Here is a 19,787-nt window from a genome sequence, read left to right as displayed (position 1 = left end):
CCCTTGAGACAATCTACGTCGAACCGCATTTGGACAATATCCTGGGACACCTAGAGGTCCTCAGACTCGCTGCCTAGGGCTATCAGCAATGAGGGACATCAATTCGATGCCAATTCTGGAAGCGAAACGTCCACGCCAATTTACCAATCATGTAGCTTGTGTTCACTTCCTCGCAGAGTGAGACAAGGGGAATTGAAGCTCTCGCAGCCCGATTAGCTCCGCGTCCTCCGGCGCTGCCTCCGAGAGGGTCAGGATATCTGTTCACAGCGGGAATCTCGGGACTGCTGGTGACATACACCAGTCTCGTGCCCTACTGTCCTTCCATATTATCCACCTGAGGAGGCAGAGCCAGACGGACTGAAAAGTGAGGTTCCCTGTGACTTTGTATTGTCGGACTGCTCCCAGGCACTCCATTTCCCTCCACGACTCCGATGGAGTCTAATCACGCTCTTGAAACCACGATCCAGAAGACCCGTCGTACATTTTCGGGCTGTATGGGCGCCTCCAAAGAGCTTTGTGAAGGTCAGCCCATGATCAGAAGAAAAAGACACAGTTAGTACCATTGGCCATCCTCGATTGAGCAAGCAAACGTTACGCCAAGATATTTCATCTAAATCAAGTCGATTCAGTCAAATGACACTAGAAGGCCTATCAACACAGTTCAATACACGGATAGCCTTAGATCCCCGACTCCATCACACTAAAATCGAATGGATGCAATGAAGTTGTGCCAAACCATCAACTTCTTGATATTTGTGCCATTTGTATTCACATCTCTCGATCTTGCACAGCTCCGTCCCAATGGGACAAAAGTATTGCTTTCACACCTCATAATAGGTCCCACAAGTTCTCAGCCGTTCAACTTAGCTGTTTTGATGGACTTCTCTACCTAGGTAACTAGTTGTACTGCAGTGCCTAAACTCTGCTCAATAGGTTGCATAAGCCTCCGAAACTGGCTAGGCTCTTCTGGACTTCAGCTTTACCTTGCGTTCCTCGTACCAAAAAATACCAGCCATGGCCAAAGCAAGGAAAAAGAACCAAGCAAAAGCCGCCTCAAGGAAGTAGACCAGGACCACGAGAATCCTACCCAGTGCTACATAGCGCAACTGTCCCAACCACCCTGTGGGTCCACGAACAGGAACGGCCAAATAATCCCTCGGCACATAGTCTCTAGTGAGACCAGCCGTCCGCCACTGATCGACATGGCGAATGTTGTGGCTCCACGGAGCCAGGCGCGCGAGTGGTGGGAACTCGGCCTGCCACTCGACATAAAACTGCTGCAACTCACCGTCAGGCCACAGCGCTGCCAGCTCAGAACAAAGCCACTGCCCGAGCCTTGGAAGTCGCCAGGGCACCATCCTCTGGAACCACGCCTCCAACACCCATGTGCACCGCATGCTTAGCCTGTCCATGAACTCCCCGAACATGGTCTGCTGCCTGACAGGGGGCCGTCTTCGGCGGTCGGCCATCAGCTCAATCCGCTGAGCGTCCCATTCTAGGGCCATCCTCCACCCGTTTGCATGGGCCACCATCAGGAGGGCGCCCGCCGCCGCGGTAAACGCCCAGTATTTCGGCCCATTTAGGTTTTCATGCGCGATTGTAAGGCTCGTCACGAGCGTCCCCGTTGCTATCCGCTCGATATGGAGGCCCGCGGTGCTGAATAAATGGCATGTGCACCCGTGCGCGGCAGCGAGCACATCTAGTACACCCAAGCGGGCTATGGGTACATCCATCGGATCGACGTTGAGCAAGTCGAGATATGTGTGACATTCGAATATGCTCTGAACAAATCCCGCACAGAGCGACACACTGTGGATGATCTGAAATACACAGAAGAGTACCACGCTCTGGTCTAGAGTCCCCCAAGGGTCGGGTTTGGGCGCGCTTGTATTCGTTGACACCTCTGTTAGGGCTGGCGAAAGTGATGCGTGGATGATGAAAGGTTGGACCAACTGTGCGACGATATGGACGGTCATCTCGCACCAGAGGAAAGAAATGAATGGGTTCAGTTTCTGACGTAGTCTCGGCGGGAGACGGCGGTTGCTGCGTGTGAAGTATGTGAAGACCTTGGCGGGACACCAGACTGCTGTCTCGACAATACAGCACCAGAACGCCTGGTGCAGATAGATTTTAATGGGTTGCATGTTTCGTGAAGATCTGGTTCCAGCGATGAGAAAGATGATGAGGATGGCGAGGGCAGATTGCCCCAAGCCGAACAATGTAGGCGGCATGGCGTTTAGCTTCTTGAAGAATGTTTCGCGATGAATTGTGGAGATTGTAAATCAACAATGTGATCGATGCAAAAAAATGATTATTGAGTTATTTGTTCGGCCTCATGCTTTAATATGGCGTTTCGTCTCTCTATTTTCGGCAATTCAAGTCGATCGCTTTTCCCGCACTTTATCAAAACAAGGGCGGCGATAGCGTCGTTCAGCAGGGTGCTCAGGAACAACTTAGTCGACTTTCGCGAGTACCACTAATCCGCCCTTAGGAAATGACTATCTTTGCCTGTTCACTTGATCATTCAGATAGGCCCTTCCTTCATCGACTCGCCAGATGCGTCGGGTCCGAACTAGGAGACATAAATTTGTAGCACTCCCACACAATCAGTCCAGGTGCATGATAGGAAACCAGAACGCTGAATCTTGTGTTAGCCGCAGAGTCTGGTTCTTAGCGGACTGCTTGGGCAGTGTTCGACTCCTAGTTGTGTGAACAAGCACTGATGCCCAAAACAAGTCATACGCGCAAGTGTCCAACTGGCGAACCTGACTGGTAGGTATCAAGGTGAAGTCATTGAGAACATGAAGTGATAAATACTAGTGTTTCGAACGGTGTTCAGGGAACAAAAGAGGCCGGGATGTATTGCCCTAGCCCTGGATTCTATGGCTATCCCACATTGTATATATCTTCTTCAAAGTCTTCTATGGAATTATTTGTAACAACGCAAGAACCAGGAGGCATTTTGACCAAGAATAACACCCTCTATGACCTGTCTCGCAAGTGGTTCTTCATTCAGCCCGACTCATCAATTTCCTCATGAAGTGTTCTGTAACTCCGAAGCAGAATTCTGGTATCGATAGTGCTTTGAGGCTATAGCCGTACCCATTGCACGTGTTCCTGACGTCGGATGAATGGGTATCTATATTATTTTTGTCAGCATCTGCGTGCACAGGCTCATAGCCTAGTGTTTCGTCACTTGTCTTCCCCTCACCTTGTTAGAACTATTAAAATCCCACCGACAACCACACAAACACCAAAAGTCGCCTCCAGCCCGCGGACCAGAACAACCGCAGTTTTGCCCAGGAACAACGTCATATCAGGCGGCACCCTTGCCCCCGGAGTGCCGGCAGTGGTCTCACCACCAAGTATGAAGTCCGTAGTGAGCCCTGCCCTCCTCCACAGCTCGACATGGCGGCGGCGGAGCGGCAGGTGGTCCCACAAGGCCGCGAGCGCCGAGGACGGGACGCCGGTCAGCGCGGCGGCGTAGAAGCGGCGGCGCTCGTCCTCGGACCACAGCGCCGCGACCTCCGGGCAGGACCACCACCCCAGCCCGCCGGCGTGCCGCCGCCACAGTACAAGTCGGCGGAGACACTCCTCCAGGGCCCAGACGAGCCGCAGTCCCAGCCTCACGAGCATCTCCCACGGGATGGCGGTGTTGATGGTGGTGAGCAGCCAGCGCCCGGCCGCGGGCGGTGGTGGCTGCCTGCCTTCCCTGAGCTCCCTGAATTGGAGGTGCAACTCCTCTTCGGCCGGGCGGCGGGCGTCCTCGTAGGCTGCCCACACGTTTAGGATGGTGGCTATGAGGATGACGGTCGCCCACGTGGCGAAGACGTAATCCCACGGCACGGAGAGCGTGTTGTGGGCGTTGCTGGCGGCCGTCACGATCGTCCCGGCCGCCATGCGCTCCAGGTACAGGGCCATGGCCGTGAACAGGTAGGCCAAGCATCCGTACACTACGCCCTGCCCGGCCAGGTAGACGTATACTAGTCTTTTGAGCATGGCATATGCGAATTCGTTACGGTCGCCGAATAGCGGGTCCGCGTCCGCCATGACGTTGTCGGACTCGGATAGAACCGTCGCCTGGAACGTCCTGAACACACCCGTTATGTCGTGGGCGATCTGGATGATGCAGAGATACAGCAAGCCATGTGTCACAACGGCAAAGGGGCCCTCCCGCCTTCCGTCGAGGGCGACCGACGTGCCGGCCAGGGACGGCGAGAGCGACGCGTGAACCACAAAGAGGTGTACCCACCGCGCGGCGCTCGAGCAGATTACCTCGCTCCAGAGCAAGCTGAGGAAGGGGGCCAGCCGCTGGAGTACCCGCGGTGCGAGCCGCCGCTGGCTGAGGTAGGTGATCGCGCCGATGGGGCATAGGACCGCGGCGTGGATGACAGAGCACCAGAATGCCTGGTGCACATGGGCCACGAGGCGCCCGGGGACTCCTGTGGGCGCGGCAAGTAGCATCAGACAGATGTAGGCGCCGGCGCAGGCTGATCGCCCGAACATGGGTTTTGTCGTCCAAGCCATTGTTGAGTTTGATGCATCGCAGTTTCGACGTGTTCTTGGTGCAAATGATTTTTGATGGTTAACAATAAGCGAGATGGAAAATAAAAATTTGACAATTGTTCGAGCTCAGGATATACAGATCATTAACTGCAATTCTTCTCATCCCCTTCACTTAAAAATCTGCTAGCCTTTTGACCATCTCTGTTGGCGAGCACCGGACTACCAGACCGCCCGCAAGGTACTCAGAGCCGCTGTAGAAGCCCCAACTGTCAGAACTGGATTCGTAAGAACAGAATTTCCAACGTACACAATCCCCTCTCCCGTGTGTTCGTCTCATGGTAGGTGGACACACGACTGCAATAATTCCCCCTTTTGTATCGGGGCCTTATGGAACGGGCAGGCTTTGAATATGTGTTGTTCGCACCTTCCGGGCTTCGCGAGCTGCATGGGCCACGTTCAACTCCCCCTCTCGTGCATACACGGCGTCAGAAGACGGCATTTCATCCGCGTGTGCGTCCCACTTGGCGACCTGAGAGTCCTAATCGTAGGCAAAGAGGACGATTGGAATAGAACAGCATGCACATGATGCTCGCACAGTCTTCTCTGTATACGGACCAGACCCAAGACGTTTGCCCAAACAAGCCTTGTAAATTGAGTTGTTGCATGAGCCGGTCTGGATAGAGTCGGCCACCACAGTGAGTGATATCGCCCTGCCAAAGCCGGCCTCACTTGAGAGTTAACCGCCCCCCAACTGACGAGATACGCCGATAGCCGGTTTGGCGGTTGGGGACGAACTTACATCAGGCATACTCATCCAGCATAGACGCGACGGTGGCGTGCCGCATGAGGCATAAAAGATTGAGCCTTGCCTCCAACACCGTGGCCGACCGACGCAGCGATGTCAATCCAAAGCATTTTACACGCTCCGCTTGGAGCGTGCTGAAGACGACCTGGTTTTCCCAAAGATGCTCGTGGGTATATCAGTATTCTCGCACCCGGTGGTCCACTGAATCACTAACGACCCAGCCAGTACGCTGAGATGACCATGAAGACAATCCCGTGCTTGACGGATTTCGGAGGCTCGAGGTTTGCCCATCGTTGCTGTCCTTGCCTCAATTTGGCCATTTCCATACTGACATGTCCGGCTTTCCGGGGCGAAATATTTGTCAACTCCGTCAAGCTTGCCAAACTGCCCTTCAGATGATAATCGGCATTCGTACGGCAGCACGTAGGCCGAAGAACCAGCTGCCCGTAGCTCCTGAATCTGCCAGAGGAAGTAACGGTGCTGCCGCTGGGAAATGACGAATCCGTTACGTGTGCATTCTCATTTCCATCGTGATCGATTGAGGAATCGGTGTCGCTTTTTCAAGCACTGCGTAGTTTCGTAAGTGATAATGTCAACGGGCATGTCCAGCAAAAAAAGGGGCGGAATTCGATGAAGATGAGTCTAGGATGAGAGCAGGGTAGTTCGAGCCGAGACCCTGTCTTGGCGCTGCTGCATTTTGTCCGACGTCAGAAAGACCACCAGAAACAGGAGACGCAAAGCGCCCCTCCAGCTCTCGCTTCTCGCTTGGTCGGAAAGCTGTCTCGCCTCTGCCCTGTCACGACATTGTTGGATGATTAGGCAAGCCCTCGCCTGTTGCAATGCAAGGTTGTGGGAACCCGAGACCGACGCGTTTTAATCATTAAAAGCATTGTGGTGACACCCACTTGCTGATATGCTGTAAGAGCCGTGCTTAACAACTGCGTGTCCGCCCGTGGTGGCACGCAACGCGAAGTGCAGGCCCGGTTTTGATAGTCATGCGGGTAAGGTGGCAGCCCCGCTGAGATGAGACACGCGCTCTCTCGTGTGGGTTATGCCGACAGCCGGCAGGTATAATCCCGCCTTGTCGAACCCGTCAGCCTCTGCTAGAGGGAACATCCCGTCCTTGTTTTAGTGGTCGGCGTTGGGCGTCATTGGGCTCGGGACGCGGGGGAATCAGCGGCGCCCCTAACGGTTGGCTGCGGTAGTGCCGGCCCAAGTTGGCAAAATGGTTGTTCCACGACAGTCATACCTAGATAGTAAGCAGGTTTTGGCCTTGGGCACCGACACAACGGAATTGCAGAAGGGGACGAATCAAGCTTAATCAAGCTTGGAGTCTCGAGTCAGCTTCCCCTATTGAGGCACGATTCCGGGCGTGATAAGATAGCTTACGGATCCGTAGTCTCCGGAAAGCCTGACGGGTTCGTCTAGATGCTGGAGTAACATCGAAGTGCCGTCATAGCACACGGGATTAGAGATGGACGCTACCAGTTAGCTGATGGTGGGCCGTGGGGAGAGCACGGGTGATCGCCAACGTGACAAATGCAGCAAGGTCACCACGAATCATGGCATTATTAGACCTCGCAGACAACAGAAAGGGTGGGTTGTCTGGTTCGTGATTACGCCCCAGGATCTGATCTGGGTTCACTGGCGCAGAGCGGTTCGGTGCAGTGCAGGACTGAGACTGCAGGACTGCAGATGACCAGGCTGTAGATCGCATCACCTTCCTCTGGGGAGGTTGTGGGCGGATCAGCAAGGCGGAGATTGGTTGCATGACAGCCCGTCATGCCAGTGCCAGTGTGCCAATGCCCAATGCCCAATGCTATAGTGTAGAACTACCTGCCGCCCGCATCCGGGATCCTTTGGCCATGCTTACCCAAACGTGATGTGGGATGGAAGGCGGGCGGGCGGGCTGGCGTGCGTCACGGTGCGTGCCGGCAACTTACCTCTCTTTGTCACCAACAGCGGAAAGGTTAATTATAGCATGAATAAGCGTGTGCGCCTTGGTTGACCATCACCACCCACCACGCGCCGCCGAGACGCCCGGGCAAGCGAGGGACAAGGCCGTCCGATGATGGCGGGCCGTTCACAATTGGAGAGGCCTGAGGGGGTGGTGATACGGCCGATCAAAAGGTCCAGAGTTGGCGAGGCCTTCTGGGTAAGCGCTGATCGTGGGATGGGCGGCTTCGGACGAGGCTGTGATAGGCTGTGGGTGGGAGGACAAGGCGGTCTGGTTGCCCACCTTGTTCTTGCGTTGGAGTTCTGGCTGGCTCGCTGGCTGGCTGGCTGGTTTGGAGAATCGACCCGATGTGCTGTTCTGGCCGGCAGGCAGAGAAGGGGGGAAGGGGGAAAGGGAGGAGCGAGGCAGCAAGAAGTGGAGAGCCCTGCAGGAGTGAGGCACGGTAGCATTGGTGATGAATCTTGATGGAAATAGGACAGGCCAACAGGACAGCAAGCAAGCCCATTCCCGGACAGGACGGCGGAAAAAATGTGAAGTGGCCTGCCCAACAGAGGCCCGGGCGGGGCACCGTGCCGAAACAAGGACGGACGCTGTTGCCGTGATGCGAGAGATGGGCCCAATGCCAGCCGGAAATGAGCCAAATGTCAAGGTGTCGGGAGCTGTGACGGAGAGTGACAAACGACGGATCCGTCAGTTCATTTCTAGATATCGACCAGGTCATGTACCGAGAATGGCATTGCCCTCCCAAGGCCGGTTGGGATGCCCACGCCACACCGCACCACGCCATGCCGTGTCACGGAGGGAGGAGGGGAGGAGGAGAGGATGAGGAGGACCGAGGCTCTCGGGGCTCCGAGGTCAGCAGGTAACTTGATGCTCTCGGCGTGTTCACCGACTAGCCAGCTATCCAGCCGGACATGGGGGCATTCTGCCAGGCAGATATCTGGGCTGGCAGCCGGGTAATCTAGATCTACACGTATTGTTATTGTGCGCAGCAGTCCAGTGAATGCAGCATCATGGAGCACCTGGGCCGGTGTCTGCCTGGTCGGTCCTGTTGGTCGTGCCTAAACACGAGCCCCAGCCATCCATCTTGGGCCTGCAGGTCGCCAGGGCGGCCGTTGCCTCGTCCTCGTCCTGGTCCTCGTCCTGGTCTTCCTCCTCTCGTCGGTGGAGGCGCCTACCTGGCCGGGCTGGGCAAGCTGGCAGGCCGGCGGGTGAGGAGGAAGGAAGCTTGGTCGGTGGGGAGGCATGTGTTCCCTGCGGGCATCGACAGATATTCTATGCTTGCCACTGGCAACAAGACGAGGGTGCAAGAGGAGGCAGACAGTGCAGGAAAGAGGATACGATGCGCCCATGCGAACCAGGGCAAAGTCGACTGCTGCGTTGAACTGGCATGGAAGGTACAAGCCAGGCATCTAACCGCAACGGCCCGTACAGTGCCAAGACCGTGCAGCAGTCCTGACAACCTTAGCTCATTCCAGGGCTATTAGGCTCATGCTCATGCTATCTGGCTCAGCAGATCTCGGAAACCTGGCCTGAGCTGACCTGGAGCCCTGTACATACCTAGGTAGTAACCCTGGAACCATGGGGGCTCCTCCCCTCCTGCCAGCCGCCCCCCCCCCTGGCTGGTGCCCGACAGCAGCCCAGGGCCCAGAACGCACACGCCCTTTTCGGGCCTGCCATGTCCAGAAGCCCACAGGTGGCCAGTGCCCCCCTTTCCGTCTCCAGGCGTGCCAGGGTGCCTGAGGTTCCCAAGCTGCCAGCATGCAACGCCCGCCAGTGGAGGAACTAGCACTGGGACCGAGTTGGAGGTCCTGCGTCCAGCCCACAGCCCACAAGCCCACACAAGCCCACCCAGCAGCGTCCGTCCGTGTCGTCGTGGTCCAGGTCTGGTCTGGTGGAGGGCTCCGCTTAAAACCGAATCCTTTTCTCAGCCAGCCCGCCCCCCTTCCTCCTGCATCTTCCCTTTTGTAACTCCTTCTCCCGTCTCCCTCCCAATCCATTCGACTGACCATCTCTCCCCCTTCCCTCAACTCGTCGTCTTGCAGCCAAAGACGGTGGAGTTTTGAGCAGGAAAGACCTGATTGAGGTTTTTCTTTCTTTCGCAGCGCTACTAATTTCCTGCATTGAGGCATTTCCGTCCGCCTCATCTACGTCTTCGTCTCGGTCTTGAGCCTGATCCTCTCTGCATTCATACGCCCTTCCGAGTCGACCGATCGCCTCTCTTCGTCATCCACCACCCTCCGCCCACCGAACCATTTCCATTCACACTCCCACACCCCCGAGTGTCACCGCCCGCCTCGAAGGATCTATCCTTTCGATCTGAAAGTCAATACGTGAGTCTCTACCATTTCTTCTCCGCTGCTCCCTCACGAGCCGGCATTGTCCCCTTCAATCTGCCTCAATTCGGCACCCGATCAGCCGCATCAACCAAGCCAGGGCGTCCGGCCTCACGACTCTCTTACCGACCTGAGGCCGCTCTGGCTTGCTTACCTGCTTGCCTGCTTACTTGCTTCGGCTGCACTGGCAATCGTCGGTTCCGGCTCTCCCTACCTTGTACCTCTTGCCCCTCAAGCTTGCTCCCCTAAAAGAGCTCGCCTGCTGCAACCAAACGACCTTGGCCACCCCCTCCTAACCCAAATCCATTCACACTCTGCAGTGCAACGCCTCCGTACCCTGATCCGTGCTCCACCACCAACCCTCTTCCTTGCACCTTTCTCGTGATTGCATCACACCGCCCTCAGACCTTAACCTATTTACGTCTTACTTGAGCATTCTTCTGACTTTAACCTGGAAAATAGTCTTTCAGCAACTATACCTCAGTCGACCCGACTACTTCACCACGAATACCAAGTAGCTCCCTTCCTCTTCGCAGGACGGAAGCTCTCCATCAAAATCCGACAAGATGACCACAATGGTACGTTGCTCGACCATCGCTCTCCCGACCAACTATGGAGTCAAGGCTCTCAAAATGATAATTGCGGGTCTTCGGCTGTGACGTCGTCCCTCTTGGCAACTCCGTGTCACACCATGGACATACGCAGCTGTGGCCTCCGATTGAAGCCTCTCCCGTGTTTGGTTTCGAACGCCAGCCTATTCATGTATTCTTGGCTAACATTCCATTTAATCCAGGATCTCAGAGTCGGTAACAAGTACCGCATCGGCCGCAAGATTGGCTCCGGATCCTTCGGTGATATCTACCTGGGCACCAACATCATCTCTGGGGAAGAGATCGCCATCAAGCTCGAGAGCGTCAAGGCCAAGCACCCTCAGCTTGAGTACGAGGCTCGTGTCTACAAGTCCCTCGCCGGTGGTGTTGGCATCCCTTTCGTCCGTTGGTTCGGAACAGAATGTGACTACAACGCCATGGTGCTGGACCTTCTCGGCCCCAGTCTGGAGGACTTGTTCAACTTCTGCAACCGCAAGTTCTCGCTCAAGACCGTCCTCCTGCTGGCGGACCAGCTCATCTCCCGCATCGAGTACATCCACGCCAAGTCCTTCATCCACCGTGACATCAAGCCCGATAACTTCCTCATGGGTATCGGCAAGCGTGGCAACCAAGTCAATGTTATCGACTTTGGTCTCGCCAAGAAGTACCGTGACCCCAAGACGCACTTCCACATTCCCTACAGAGAGAACAAGAACCTGACTGGAACGGCCCGTTATGCCTCCATCAACACCCACCTTGGAGTCGGTACGTAATCCAGTCCTTCCCCCATGATTACTGTGCTTGATCCCCGCTGACTTTGATACAGAACAATCCCGCCGTGATGACATGGAGTCTCTTGGATACGTCATGCTTTATTTCTGCCGTGGCTCCCTTCCGTGGCAAGGACTTAAGGCTGCTACGAAGAAGCAGAAGTACGACCGTATCATGGAAAAGAAGATGACCACCCCGACCGAGGTCCTGTGCCGTGGCTTCCCCAACGAATTCGCCATCTACCTCAACTACACCCGATCCCTGCGCTTCGACGACAAGCCCGACTACAGCTACCTGCGCAAGATCTTCCGTGATCTGTTCGTCCGCGAGGGATTCCAATACGACTATGTCTTCGACTGGACTGTTTACAAGTACCAGAAGAATGCCGCCCAAATCAAGCGGGACGAGCAGCAGGCGGAGGACAAGACCGGTGCTCCTTCCGGCCAGGCCAACACCGCCGCGGCTACCAAGGCCACTCCTGCCATCCAGAGCAACCGCGCTCGCAAGATGATCGCTGAGAACCCCGACGCCTCGCGTGGTGTTGGCACGAGCGATAGGATGTGAGTGCAAAATTAAGCCCGGCCCACTACATTCCTTGTAAGGAATCCTCCTTCGAGTTTGGTGTGCTTCATAACGCTGGCCGAGGGAACATGCTGACAAGAGTGCTGACCATCAGTCTGCGATAACAGGCTGCGCTCGGCTTCCAGAGGCCAAGGCGCTGCTGGCTCGGGTTACGCTTCCGGTTCCTACCAACGACCCAAGTGATTGCAACACGCGGCCGTCCGACACTCAGATTGTTTTATTGTGGAAAAAGATTGTTCATCCCTGAGCGACACTGGTAGATGGCACGCCGTGATGTCACGGGTCCTTCTGCCGGCGTTTCCTCACTTATGGTAACATGTCTTCGCTCAGGGATCGCTTTCACGAACGTCTCCACTCCACAGCACCCCCTCGTCATCCTGGGGAACTCTTTTCGTTCTTCGACGTATTTCGGTTATCACTCATGGCTCGGTCAATTCTTGAAGGGCGACCTGGTTTTACGGCATTGGGCCAGTAGATCCGGCGTCGATGCCCATCTGGAAACGGCTGAACGGCACGCCCGGTGCACCAATTGCTGGGGCACCGGCATGTGAGGAAGAAGAGTTTCGTTTATGAGATAGCAGAAGCACCACCAGCTTCGCCACTCGACGAACCGAACAGAGGCCCAAGTCCACCAGAGCTGGTTATCGGCATGACCACGATCGCTCTGGGCGTGATAAGCCCCGTCGTTGCGACAAAACGGCTACTACTTGTGGTAGCCTGCTTGCCAAGTCTTATTCATCGAGATTGCTCTTGTTTTCTTTCCTTGTCCTGGTTATCCTTCTCGACTTGACTCCGGGGACACGCTTCTGGGGAGGTAATATGGAGGGGACGTGTTTATTCGTGGGATCCGGACTTCTGCACAGGGGTACGCCACAATGGACCAGAACTGGGCGTCAGTGTCATTCACTGGTCCCTCTTCAACCCGTCAACTGCTTGTGACCGATGCCACCCGACGAGGACAACGACCGATTTCGTGGGCCTTGGATGAACTCGCGAGGAATCGGTTGCAGCAGCGTGGAGGACCCAGCAGTCACCCAGAATCCCAGTCCGATTTCATTCATTTCGCCACCATCCGCTCCCTATTCACTACCATTCAGCCTTGGATTCCTCCCATGATAAGAGTCCCTACCTCTCGCCTGTGTGTAAATCACCAATGTCCACACGACATAGAGATGCGGGTGAGAGTTGCACTGAGGATGCCTGTATATCATGGTTCGATCCGGCGGAATGGAGGACAATACACACCTTAGGATTTGCTAGTCTACCACTGAATCTAAAATTGCTTTCACAAATTTGTTCTTTTATTCATTGAGTGATGTCACTTGACATGTAGATCCGTTGTCCCTAGCCTTCATATGACTCTCATGATGACCCATATTGTGACTGAGTGTGGGTCGTGCCGAATGAAAGCGCAGACCCAAGAGTGGCAATGGCAACAGATGCAATCTGGTCAGTCATATCATTCAAACTTCTTAAAGGTGAATTGGACAGGCTGTGATAATAGTGCAGCACGTATGCAGGTAATCCTGGTATGAAGTGTAATGAGCTGAGCATATAAACATGATGTGCAACCACAGCTTGGTTGGACATGAGCCGTAGCAAAGTAGTAATCTGGCTGCTTGGAATATATACAGGTTGAAGATTATTGTCCACCACGCTGCTCTTGTCAGGCACGGTGACGCAGAGTGAGCACCCAACTCCGGCAGACATCATTACTCTCGTTACTTAACTGAAGGTCCAGCCGAGGACAAACCCTTGGGATAACAGTGCTGAACTGAGACAACGCAATCACCCGCCCCACTACCTCTCTCCAGCATTTCTGTAAGTGGTCTCGGGTACGTGCAGGCAGGCCAGTGAGAGGCTGGGGTGTGTTGCGGGTTGGGTTGGATGGATGCCCTCTCTGGGTTGGTGCATTGGTGGGTATCGAGATCTCTGTCTCTGTCTTTGGGGGGTGAGACCTGCTTTTTTGTTCGCCCGGTTGGGTGCATGCAGCCTCCTCAAGTGGTCAGTCAGTCTACTCATCTGCAAGAATCTCTACAGGGAAATACCCAGATGGTGAGAAAGGTGGGGGGGTTCTTGTCCTTGCGTCATAGATGCATGTGTGTATGTGCATGTTTTCAACCATCTGGGTAGGCAGACAGTAAGACAGTCAGACAGTGTACATTGATCTCTTAGTCCGTCTGAGAGAGAGACAGAGATGAGTGGGGAGGCGGCTCATGCTGTTGGATTGTCTTCCACGGGACAACCTATGATGGAATAAGTCGCCGTAGGATAAGCTTCTATTGGATAGCCTCCTATAGGATTACCTTCCATAGGACAACCTTCTATAAGACACTCTACTGTAGGATAATCTCCCATAGGATAGTCTACAGTGGGATAACCTTCCATCGGATAATCTTTCATAGGATAGCCTCCCATAGGATAATCTGCTGTGGGATGATGGGTTGTGGGATATCCAGTTTATCTACTACCCGACAACCACCCGCCAGGCAGCCTCCTCTGGGATACTTGCCTTGGTACCTAGGTATCTAGGTAGACAGCCTTGTGGGGCATTCCATGGTAGAGCTCTGGAGCCTGAGGGTGACTTCCCCAGTGATGAGCCTCTCCTCTTTCTTGCCTGGTGACTTTTTCGGATTTGGACCTTCCTCAGTCTCATGATGCAGTCAGTGGTCGTGTGACTCCCTCACGTAATGATGAACGGAGGTAGGTGCGACTGGACCATCCAGGTTGGTCAGGCCTCTTTTGTTGAGAGAGCCCGTGTGTGCGTCCCTCGTCTTCCTTTGTTCTCTCTACCCATTCCCACTCGTCTTGGAGAACAATCATCGCTAAGAGCATCGTCCCAAACAAGATCGGGCACACAGATCGATCTCTCTCGGTTACATCCGTCACCCCACTGTCCATCTGGCCACAATCCACATTCCGGCCTCGGCCCGCCGATCACAGCACGAAGAGGACCCTGACCCTTGACCACGGTTCCTTCAGCCCCATTCACGTCTCCCGACACCCCTCCATCTTCTTTGCAGTACAACAGTGTCCGCCCACCATGACCCCAGCCGCCTCCCTGGACTTGTTTGTCCTGACCTTCAACTGCGCAAAGAACATCATCGATGTCGACGTCTTCGCGAGACATCTGCAAGGTGCCCTCCGCCAGCATGGCCAAAGGAGAGAAGGCCGTGGCTCCCGGCCCAAGGACCCTGTCGAGCTGCCGGACCTGGTTGTATTGTAAGTCTTTCTCTACGGACGAGGGCTTTTGATGTGGTTATGCGGTGGTATTGACTGTCTCTCCCCCCCTCACAGCTCCCTACAAGAGATCTCGCCCCTGGCGCAGAGCTTCGTTGGTGGATACTTGTTGAACCCCTACCTCATGCCATTCAAGGAGGCACTCAACCTCGCCGCGACCGGGGTGGAGGAGCAACAGCTGCAACAAGAGCAAGAAGAGCAGACCAAAGGTTCCGCCTCAAGACGGTCCAGGCCCCAGCAGAGCCTACAACGCTCCACGTCCACCCTCCCGACCCTATGGCGCCGGCAACAGGACTACCCGTACAAGCTGGTGGGCTCGCGCAATGTCGGTATGACCGCAATAATGCTCTTCGCCCGCAAGCCCGATGCCATCCACCACATCCAGTTCGCCGAGTGCGCATTCGGTATCGCCGACATGGGAAACAAGGGCGCTGTTGCCCTGCGGGTCACATATTCGGGCGCTGGTTCCCCTGGCGAGGACGAGGACGAGGACGAGGACGAGGCTGCCACTGACCCCGCGGAGCAGAGGACCACCGTCATCACGTTCGTTGCTACGCATCTCGCCGCGATGGAGTACAACCTGAGGCGGAGGAATGCCAACTGGGCAAGCATTGTGTCTTCATGCACGTTTGAGAACCCCAAAGAGGTTGTGTCTCCAGAATTCCACCAGGATGCCGAGCCGGGCGCTAAGAATGTCGTCGACGCATCGACAAAAGACGTCACCGGGGGAAAACAGACGGACGGGGGCCAGGATATCCCGCCTCCAACCGAAGACGAACGCGCTCACCTGCTTAAACGCCGTCAGACGTTTAAGTCCATGCCCAAAGACGAAGCAAAACGGTTACACGACGCAAGCATCTTCAAGCCGGGCTCTCACTTCTTCGTTGCCGGAGACTTGAACTACCGTGTCAGCACCAAATCGCCACCTACCGCGGCCCCATTTCCCACACTAGACAACTACCTGCCTTTCTTCGAGAAGGACCAGCTCACAGAAGAGAGACGCGAAAACCGCACGCTTCACGGTCTTTCCGAAGCAGAGGTTAAGTTCCCGCCTACCTACAAGATCAAGCACCTGGGCCCAGACAAGTTTGCCGAGGCCGTCAACAAAGACGAGATCCAGGCCGGAGGGGAAGACGTTGTCCCGTGGAAGTGGGCTTCCCACCGCTGGCCGGGATGGTGCGACCGCATCCTCTACCTCGATATTCCCTCGTGGGTGAAACGACGGCATGGAGACAAAGCCGCCGTCGAGATCGTCGTCCACAAATACAACTCGATGCCAACCATGCTCAGCTCGGACCACCAGCCAGTTTTTCTTCGCGTGTCGGTGCCCCTGCTGACCCCGGATGAGTTGTCGCCCGGCGATGAGGACACGGAAGGTACAGGGGAAGGCTCCACGGAAGCTACCGACCCACGATTACACCTGCCTCTACCAGTTGATTTGGCTGCGTGGGAACGCCGTGCGAGCGCCAGAAAGAAGGAAATTACGACAGGAATGATGACCCTTTTCTTCTCAACAAGGGAAGGAGCGGTGGTCCTGGGCACGGTGGCTGTGGTTTCTCTCATGACTTGGTGGCTGTACCGAGGCGGCATGTAGGGCAGGTGCCTTTGGGCAGGTGCGAGGCGGTGGTTTGGCAGGCGCTCATAGATGACCCGGGTGGGGGGAGGGGGTTTGGCAGGCATAAGATACCCGATACACGCTAGCGAATAAAATACAGCGGTTGCAACATATAAGGTGATCCCAGATGAGGTTGTCCCAGATGAGGTTGTCCCATAGGAGGTTGTCCCATCAGGGGAGGTTATCCCAGGAGAGGATATCCCAGAGGAGACTATCCCAGAGTAGGTTATCCCAGAAGAGAGAGGAGATTATCCCAGGAGAGGATATCCCAGAAGAGAGGAGGATATCCTATGGGAGGGTATTCCAAAAGGTGGATTCCCACAAGAAGGTATCCCAGAAGAGGTTATCCCACAGGGTGGTATCATAACAGGACATGTGAGATTCTCCCCAGAGGATTAACCTGGCAAGGATAACCCATAGGTGGTATACGGAACAGAAACACGAGTATGTGGAAACCGGGCTGCCCTCATTGCCCAGGACGCAAGGCGAGGGGTGAACCCCGTAAGTATATAAGTGGTACAAAGATCCACATACGGCCGTGAGGCTACTTTTGGGGTTGCGCCTGTATCCATGCGTTTGTGTACCAGCCCACCGGGGGGACATGTACTCTCAAGTACCAAGTTAAACCAGTCAGATCGGATCTCTGCGTAACGAGGGCTGTGGTGCTAAGGTGGTGGGTGCACACGGGAGGGTCGGAGCGAGCCATTCCAAGGGAGGAGGAGGTGTGGGGGACGCAGTCGCACACACGCATACACAAAAACAAGCACATGTGTTGGATGAGGCGTGGTGGCAGAGGCAAGGAGAGGCCGCGGCTGGCGATGGCCGGTGGCCCCCCGTCTCGTGTGTTGTCATATTGCCCTGTACTGTACATGATAATAATGATGTTGATGATGATGATGATGATAAAGACGTATCATCGTGGTCATTCGTGCTTTCATGCGCTCGCCTCTAGAACTTTCATGCTCATGCTCACAGCGCTCACGGCGCTCAAGGGTGTGAGTAATCAACCCTCAACCAAATAAAACCAAAAGCGGGCGTGGGTGGGCGGTCATGCCACTCAGATAACCCACACCGCCAACATCTTCTGTGCTTTCTCTTTCTTGTCCCTCCTTATTCTCCGGAAGGGGTACATTTCAAAGCTTACCACCCGCTGCTGGACATAATTCCCCCAACTCCAGCAAACGCCCTTAGAAATCCTGGAAGTACCCGTCATATTTCTCCCTGAGGTCATCGGTATACTTGTCGCGAGTGGCGTCCTCCTCCGGGTATATGTCAAAGCACTGCGCGTCGCCGGGGAACCTGATGGGCGGGATAATGGGCCCCCTGTGGCGCCGGTTGAAGACGTCGTCCCAATTGACGCCCCGGAAGAAGGGGTGCTCCTTCACCCTCTTCGCGCCGCCGCTCACGTTGCCCAGCCTGCGGGACCGGTCCGCGTTGCAGAAGGACCGGATGAGATCCTGCGCCTCCGGCGAGATTGGCGGCTCTTGTGGGAAGATGACGGGCTTCTCGACGATTCTGGGATTTGCAGGTCAGTAACTGGGAATTGAACAAAGCGCGTGCCTGCTGGCCACGCTCTGCGGGGTGCCACATACTGCTTGTATATCTCAATTGGGTTCTGATGCCAAAACGGGGGGTAGCCCGTCAAGAATTCGTATATCAGAATCCCCAGGGCCCACCAGTCCACCGCTGTAGTATGCCCCTTATTATGAATGACCTCTGGGGCTAGATATTCGGGCGTGCCGCATAACGTATAGGTTTCTGATGCACCATCCCGTCCGCCGAGCCGTTTTGCGAAGCCAAAGTCCACGAGCTTTATATGCCCTTCCTCGTCCAGGAGCAGGTTCTCAGGCTTGAGGTCACGGTAGGCGACGCCGCCCTGCTGCTCGTGTAGGTATTCCAGCACCAGGACGATCTCGGCGGCGTAGAAACGCGCCATCTTCTCGTCGAAGCGGCGAAACTTTCGGAGATAGGAGAAGAGCTCGCCGCCGGGCACGTAGTCGAGGAGGAGGTAGAGCGACTCGCGGTCGGAAAAGGAGGCTAGGAGGTTCGTTATGAACGGGTGGCCGCTCACCTCGCCGAGGATCGCCCGCTCGTGCCGGACATGGTCGATCTGTTTGAGTTTGATCACTGCAGTCTGCTGTCAGCCACGAGATGCGGCGCTCGCAGAGAAGCTGCCAAGACAGGCACTTGGTTGCACGAACCTTCTGTTTTTCGTAGGATCTTGAGCGCAAACACTCTTGTCCGCTCGGCCTCGTTCTTTGGACTCGCCAATCGCACAAGACATACGCGAGCGAATGTACCTGAGATAGTCCCAATCAGCTCGACGAGTCTCTCCCCAGAGTGCGTGGAATTCTACATACCCGTGCCTAAAGTTCGCACCTTCGCGAAGTCGTCCAGCTGTAGTTTCCGCGACGTATTCGATGCATCATTGGGTGCTCCAGGGGCTATTACGCCGCTCATGGCTTGCGCCTTGTCTAGATTTCGGCTTGCACCTGCGTGGCCTACTGTCGCCGGCACCTGGGCCACTGTCGCGGCCATTCTGGGCTCTCGAGAGAACCACGGGTCTGATGCGTTCGTGAGAGGCCTTGCTTGCGCCGCTACTACTTGGAGAGTCGCACCGGACCAGTTGGCTGCTCTGCGACGTCAGACAGGGGCGACCGCGCCGGACGGGACCAACGTCTGCTAGAAAAGGGGCTGAGCGCGCGTGCGTCTTCTCGGCAGCCTCGTATACAAACTTCGCCCCGGGTCCGAATTGCGCGCTCGGAGGCTTGTGTGATTAGTTAGGGGGGCTACCTAGGTAGTACCGGTCTGTGTGTTGCGTTGGTCGCCGGCGCCGTTTTAACGGCGCTGAATTGTGAGACGTCGGGACGAGGACGAGGCGTTGTCCTGTCTTGTAGGACCGTTGACAAGCGGTAGGCCCGTTGAGACCTTGGGCGGCGCTGTTTGCGTTGATCAATGCGGGGGGGGGGGGGCTGAAGGATCAACAACATTTAATTGGCATTGGCTGCCTAGTCATCGCTTAGTTTGCTTGTTGTTGGCCGGCTCGTTCGAGAAGGAGTGATAGTCAGTGACGAATGCTGACAATAGGGTTTCGCAGTCGAGGGGCGGACAAGAAGGCCAAACAAGCAGGTGTGTCTGTAAAAGGAATTATGTAGGTGAAATGGGAGGCGAGCAGAAGTCAAATGCAACCCTCGGTGACACAGGCCTAGCCGGGGCAGAGTGGGTGTCCCGGCGGAGGATGCGTTTCGTAACTGGATCTGCGGTAGTCCTGCAAAATTGTGGATTGGATATTGGCGCTGAGGGATTGCGAGCAGCTGGATCTCGTGGCTAGACCGCTTGCGAGAGCCTAGGGAACCGCTGCTTACTGCTGGTGCTGGGCCAGGAA

The 19,787-nt window shown here is 55.6% G+C and overlaps 5 protein-coding genes across 5 annotated transcripts; 2 read left to right on the top strand and 3 right to left on the bottom strand.

Annotated features, from left to right (window-relative positions):
• Positions 1-956: 956 nt before the first annotated feature.
• On the bottom strand, positions 957-2,231 carry INS49_003498 (uncharacterized protein; the record flags this gene model as incomplete). Its single annotated transcript, XM_043164292.1, has 1 exon — positions 957-2,231. One exon carries the CDS (start codon positions 2,229-2,231, stop codon positions 957-959), a length of 1,275 nt encoding a protein of 424 aa, XP_043019057.1.
• Positions 2,232-3,090: 859 nt separating this feature from the next.
• Positions 3,091-4,527, bottom strand: INS49_003497 (uncharacterized protein; the record flags this gene model as incomplete). The annotated part of the gene is made up of 2 exons (XM_043164291.1): positions 3,091-3,139; positions 3,212-4,527. The coding sequence occupies 2 exons, from the start codon at positions 4,525-4,527 to the stop codon at positions 3,091-3,093; spliced, it is 1,365 nt and encodes a 454-aa protein (XP_043019056.1).
• Positions 4,528-10,170: 5,643 nt separating this feature from the next.
• On the top strand, positions 10,171-11,651 carry INS49_003496 (uncharacterized protein; the record flags this gene model as incomplete). The annotated part of the gene is made up of 4 exons (XM_043164290.1): positions 10,171-10,182; positions 10,398-10,959; positions 11,021-11,525; positions 11,642-11,651. 4 exons carry the CDS (start codon positions 10,171-10,173, stop codon positions 11,649-11,651), a joined length of 1,089 nt encoding a protein of 362 aa, XP_043019055.1.
• Positions 11,652-14,590: 2,939 nt separating this feature from the next.
• Positions 14,591-16,381, top strand: INS49_003495 (uncharacterized protein; the record flags this gene model as incomplete). The annotated part of the gene is made up of 2 exons (XM_043164289.1): positions 14,591-14,769; positions 14,845-16,381. 2 exons carry the CDS (start codon positions 14,591-14,593, stop codon positions 16,379-16,381), a joined length of 1,716 nt encoding a protein of 571 aa, XP_043019054.1.
• Positions 16,382-17,589: 1,208 nt separating this feature from the next.
• INS49_003494 (uncharacterized protein) lies at positions 17,590-18,862 on the bottom strand (the record flags this gene model as incomplete). Its single annotated transcript, XM_043164288.1, has 4 exons — positions 17,590-17,917; positions 18,031-18,529; positions 18,604-18,702; positions 18,763-18,862. The coding sequence occupies 4 exons, from the start codon at positions 18,860-18,862 to the stop codon at positions 17,590-17,592; spliced, it is 1,026 nt and encodes a 341-aa protein (XP_043019053.1).
• Between the last annotated feature and the right edge of the window lie 925 nt (positions 18,863-19,787).

This window comes from Diaporthe citri (assembly GCF_014595645.1).
Source record: "Diaporthe citri strain NFHF-8-4 chromosome Unknown scaffold_10, whole genome shotgun sequence".
Taxonomy (NCBI): Eukaryota; Fungi; Ascomycota; class Sordariomycetes; order Diaporthales; family Diaporthaceae; genus Diaporthe; species Diaporthe citri.
Note: the sequence above shows the minus strand (reverse complement) of the source record. Positions and strands in the feature narration are given on the sequence as shown.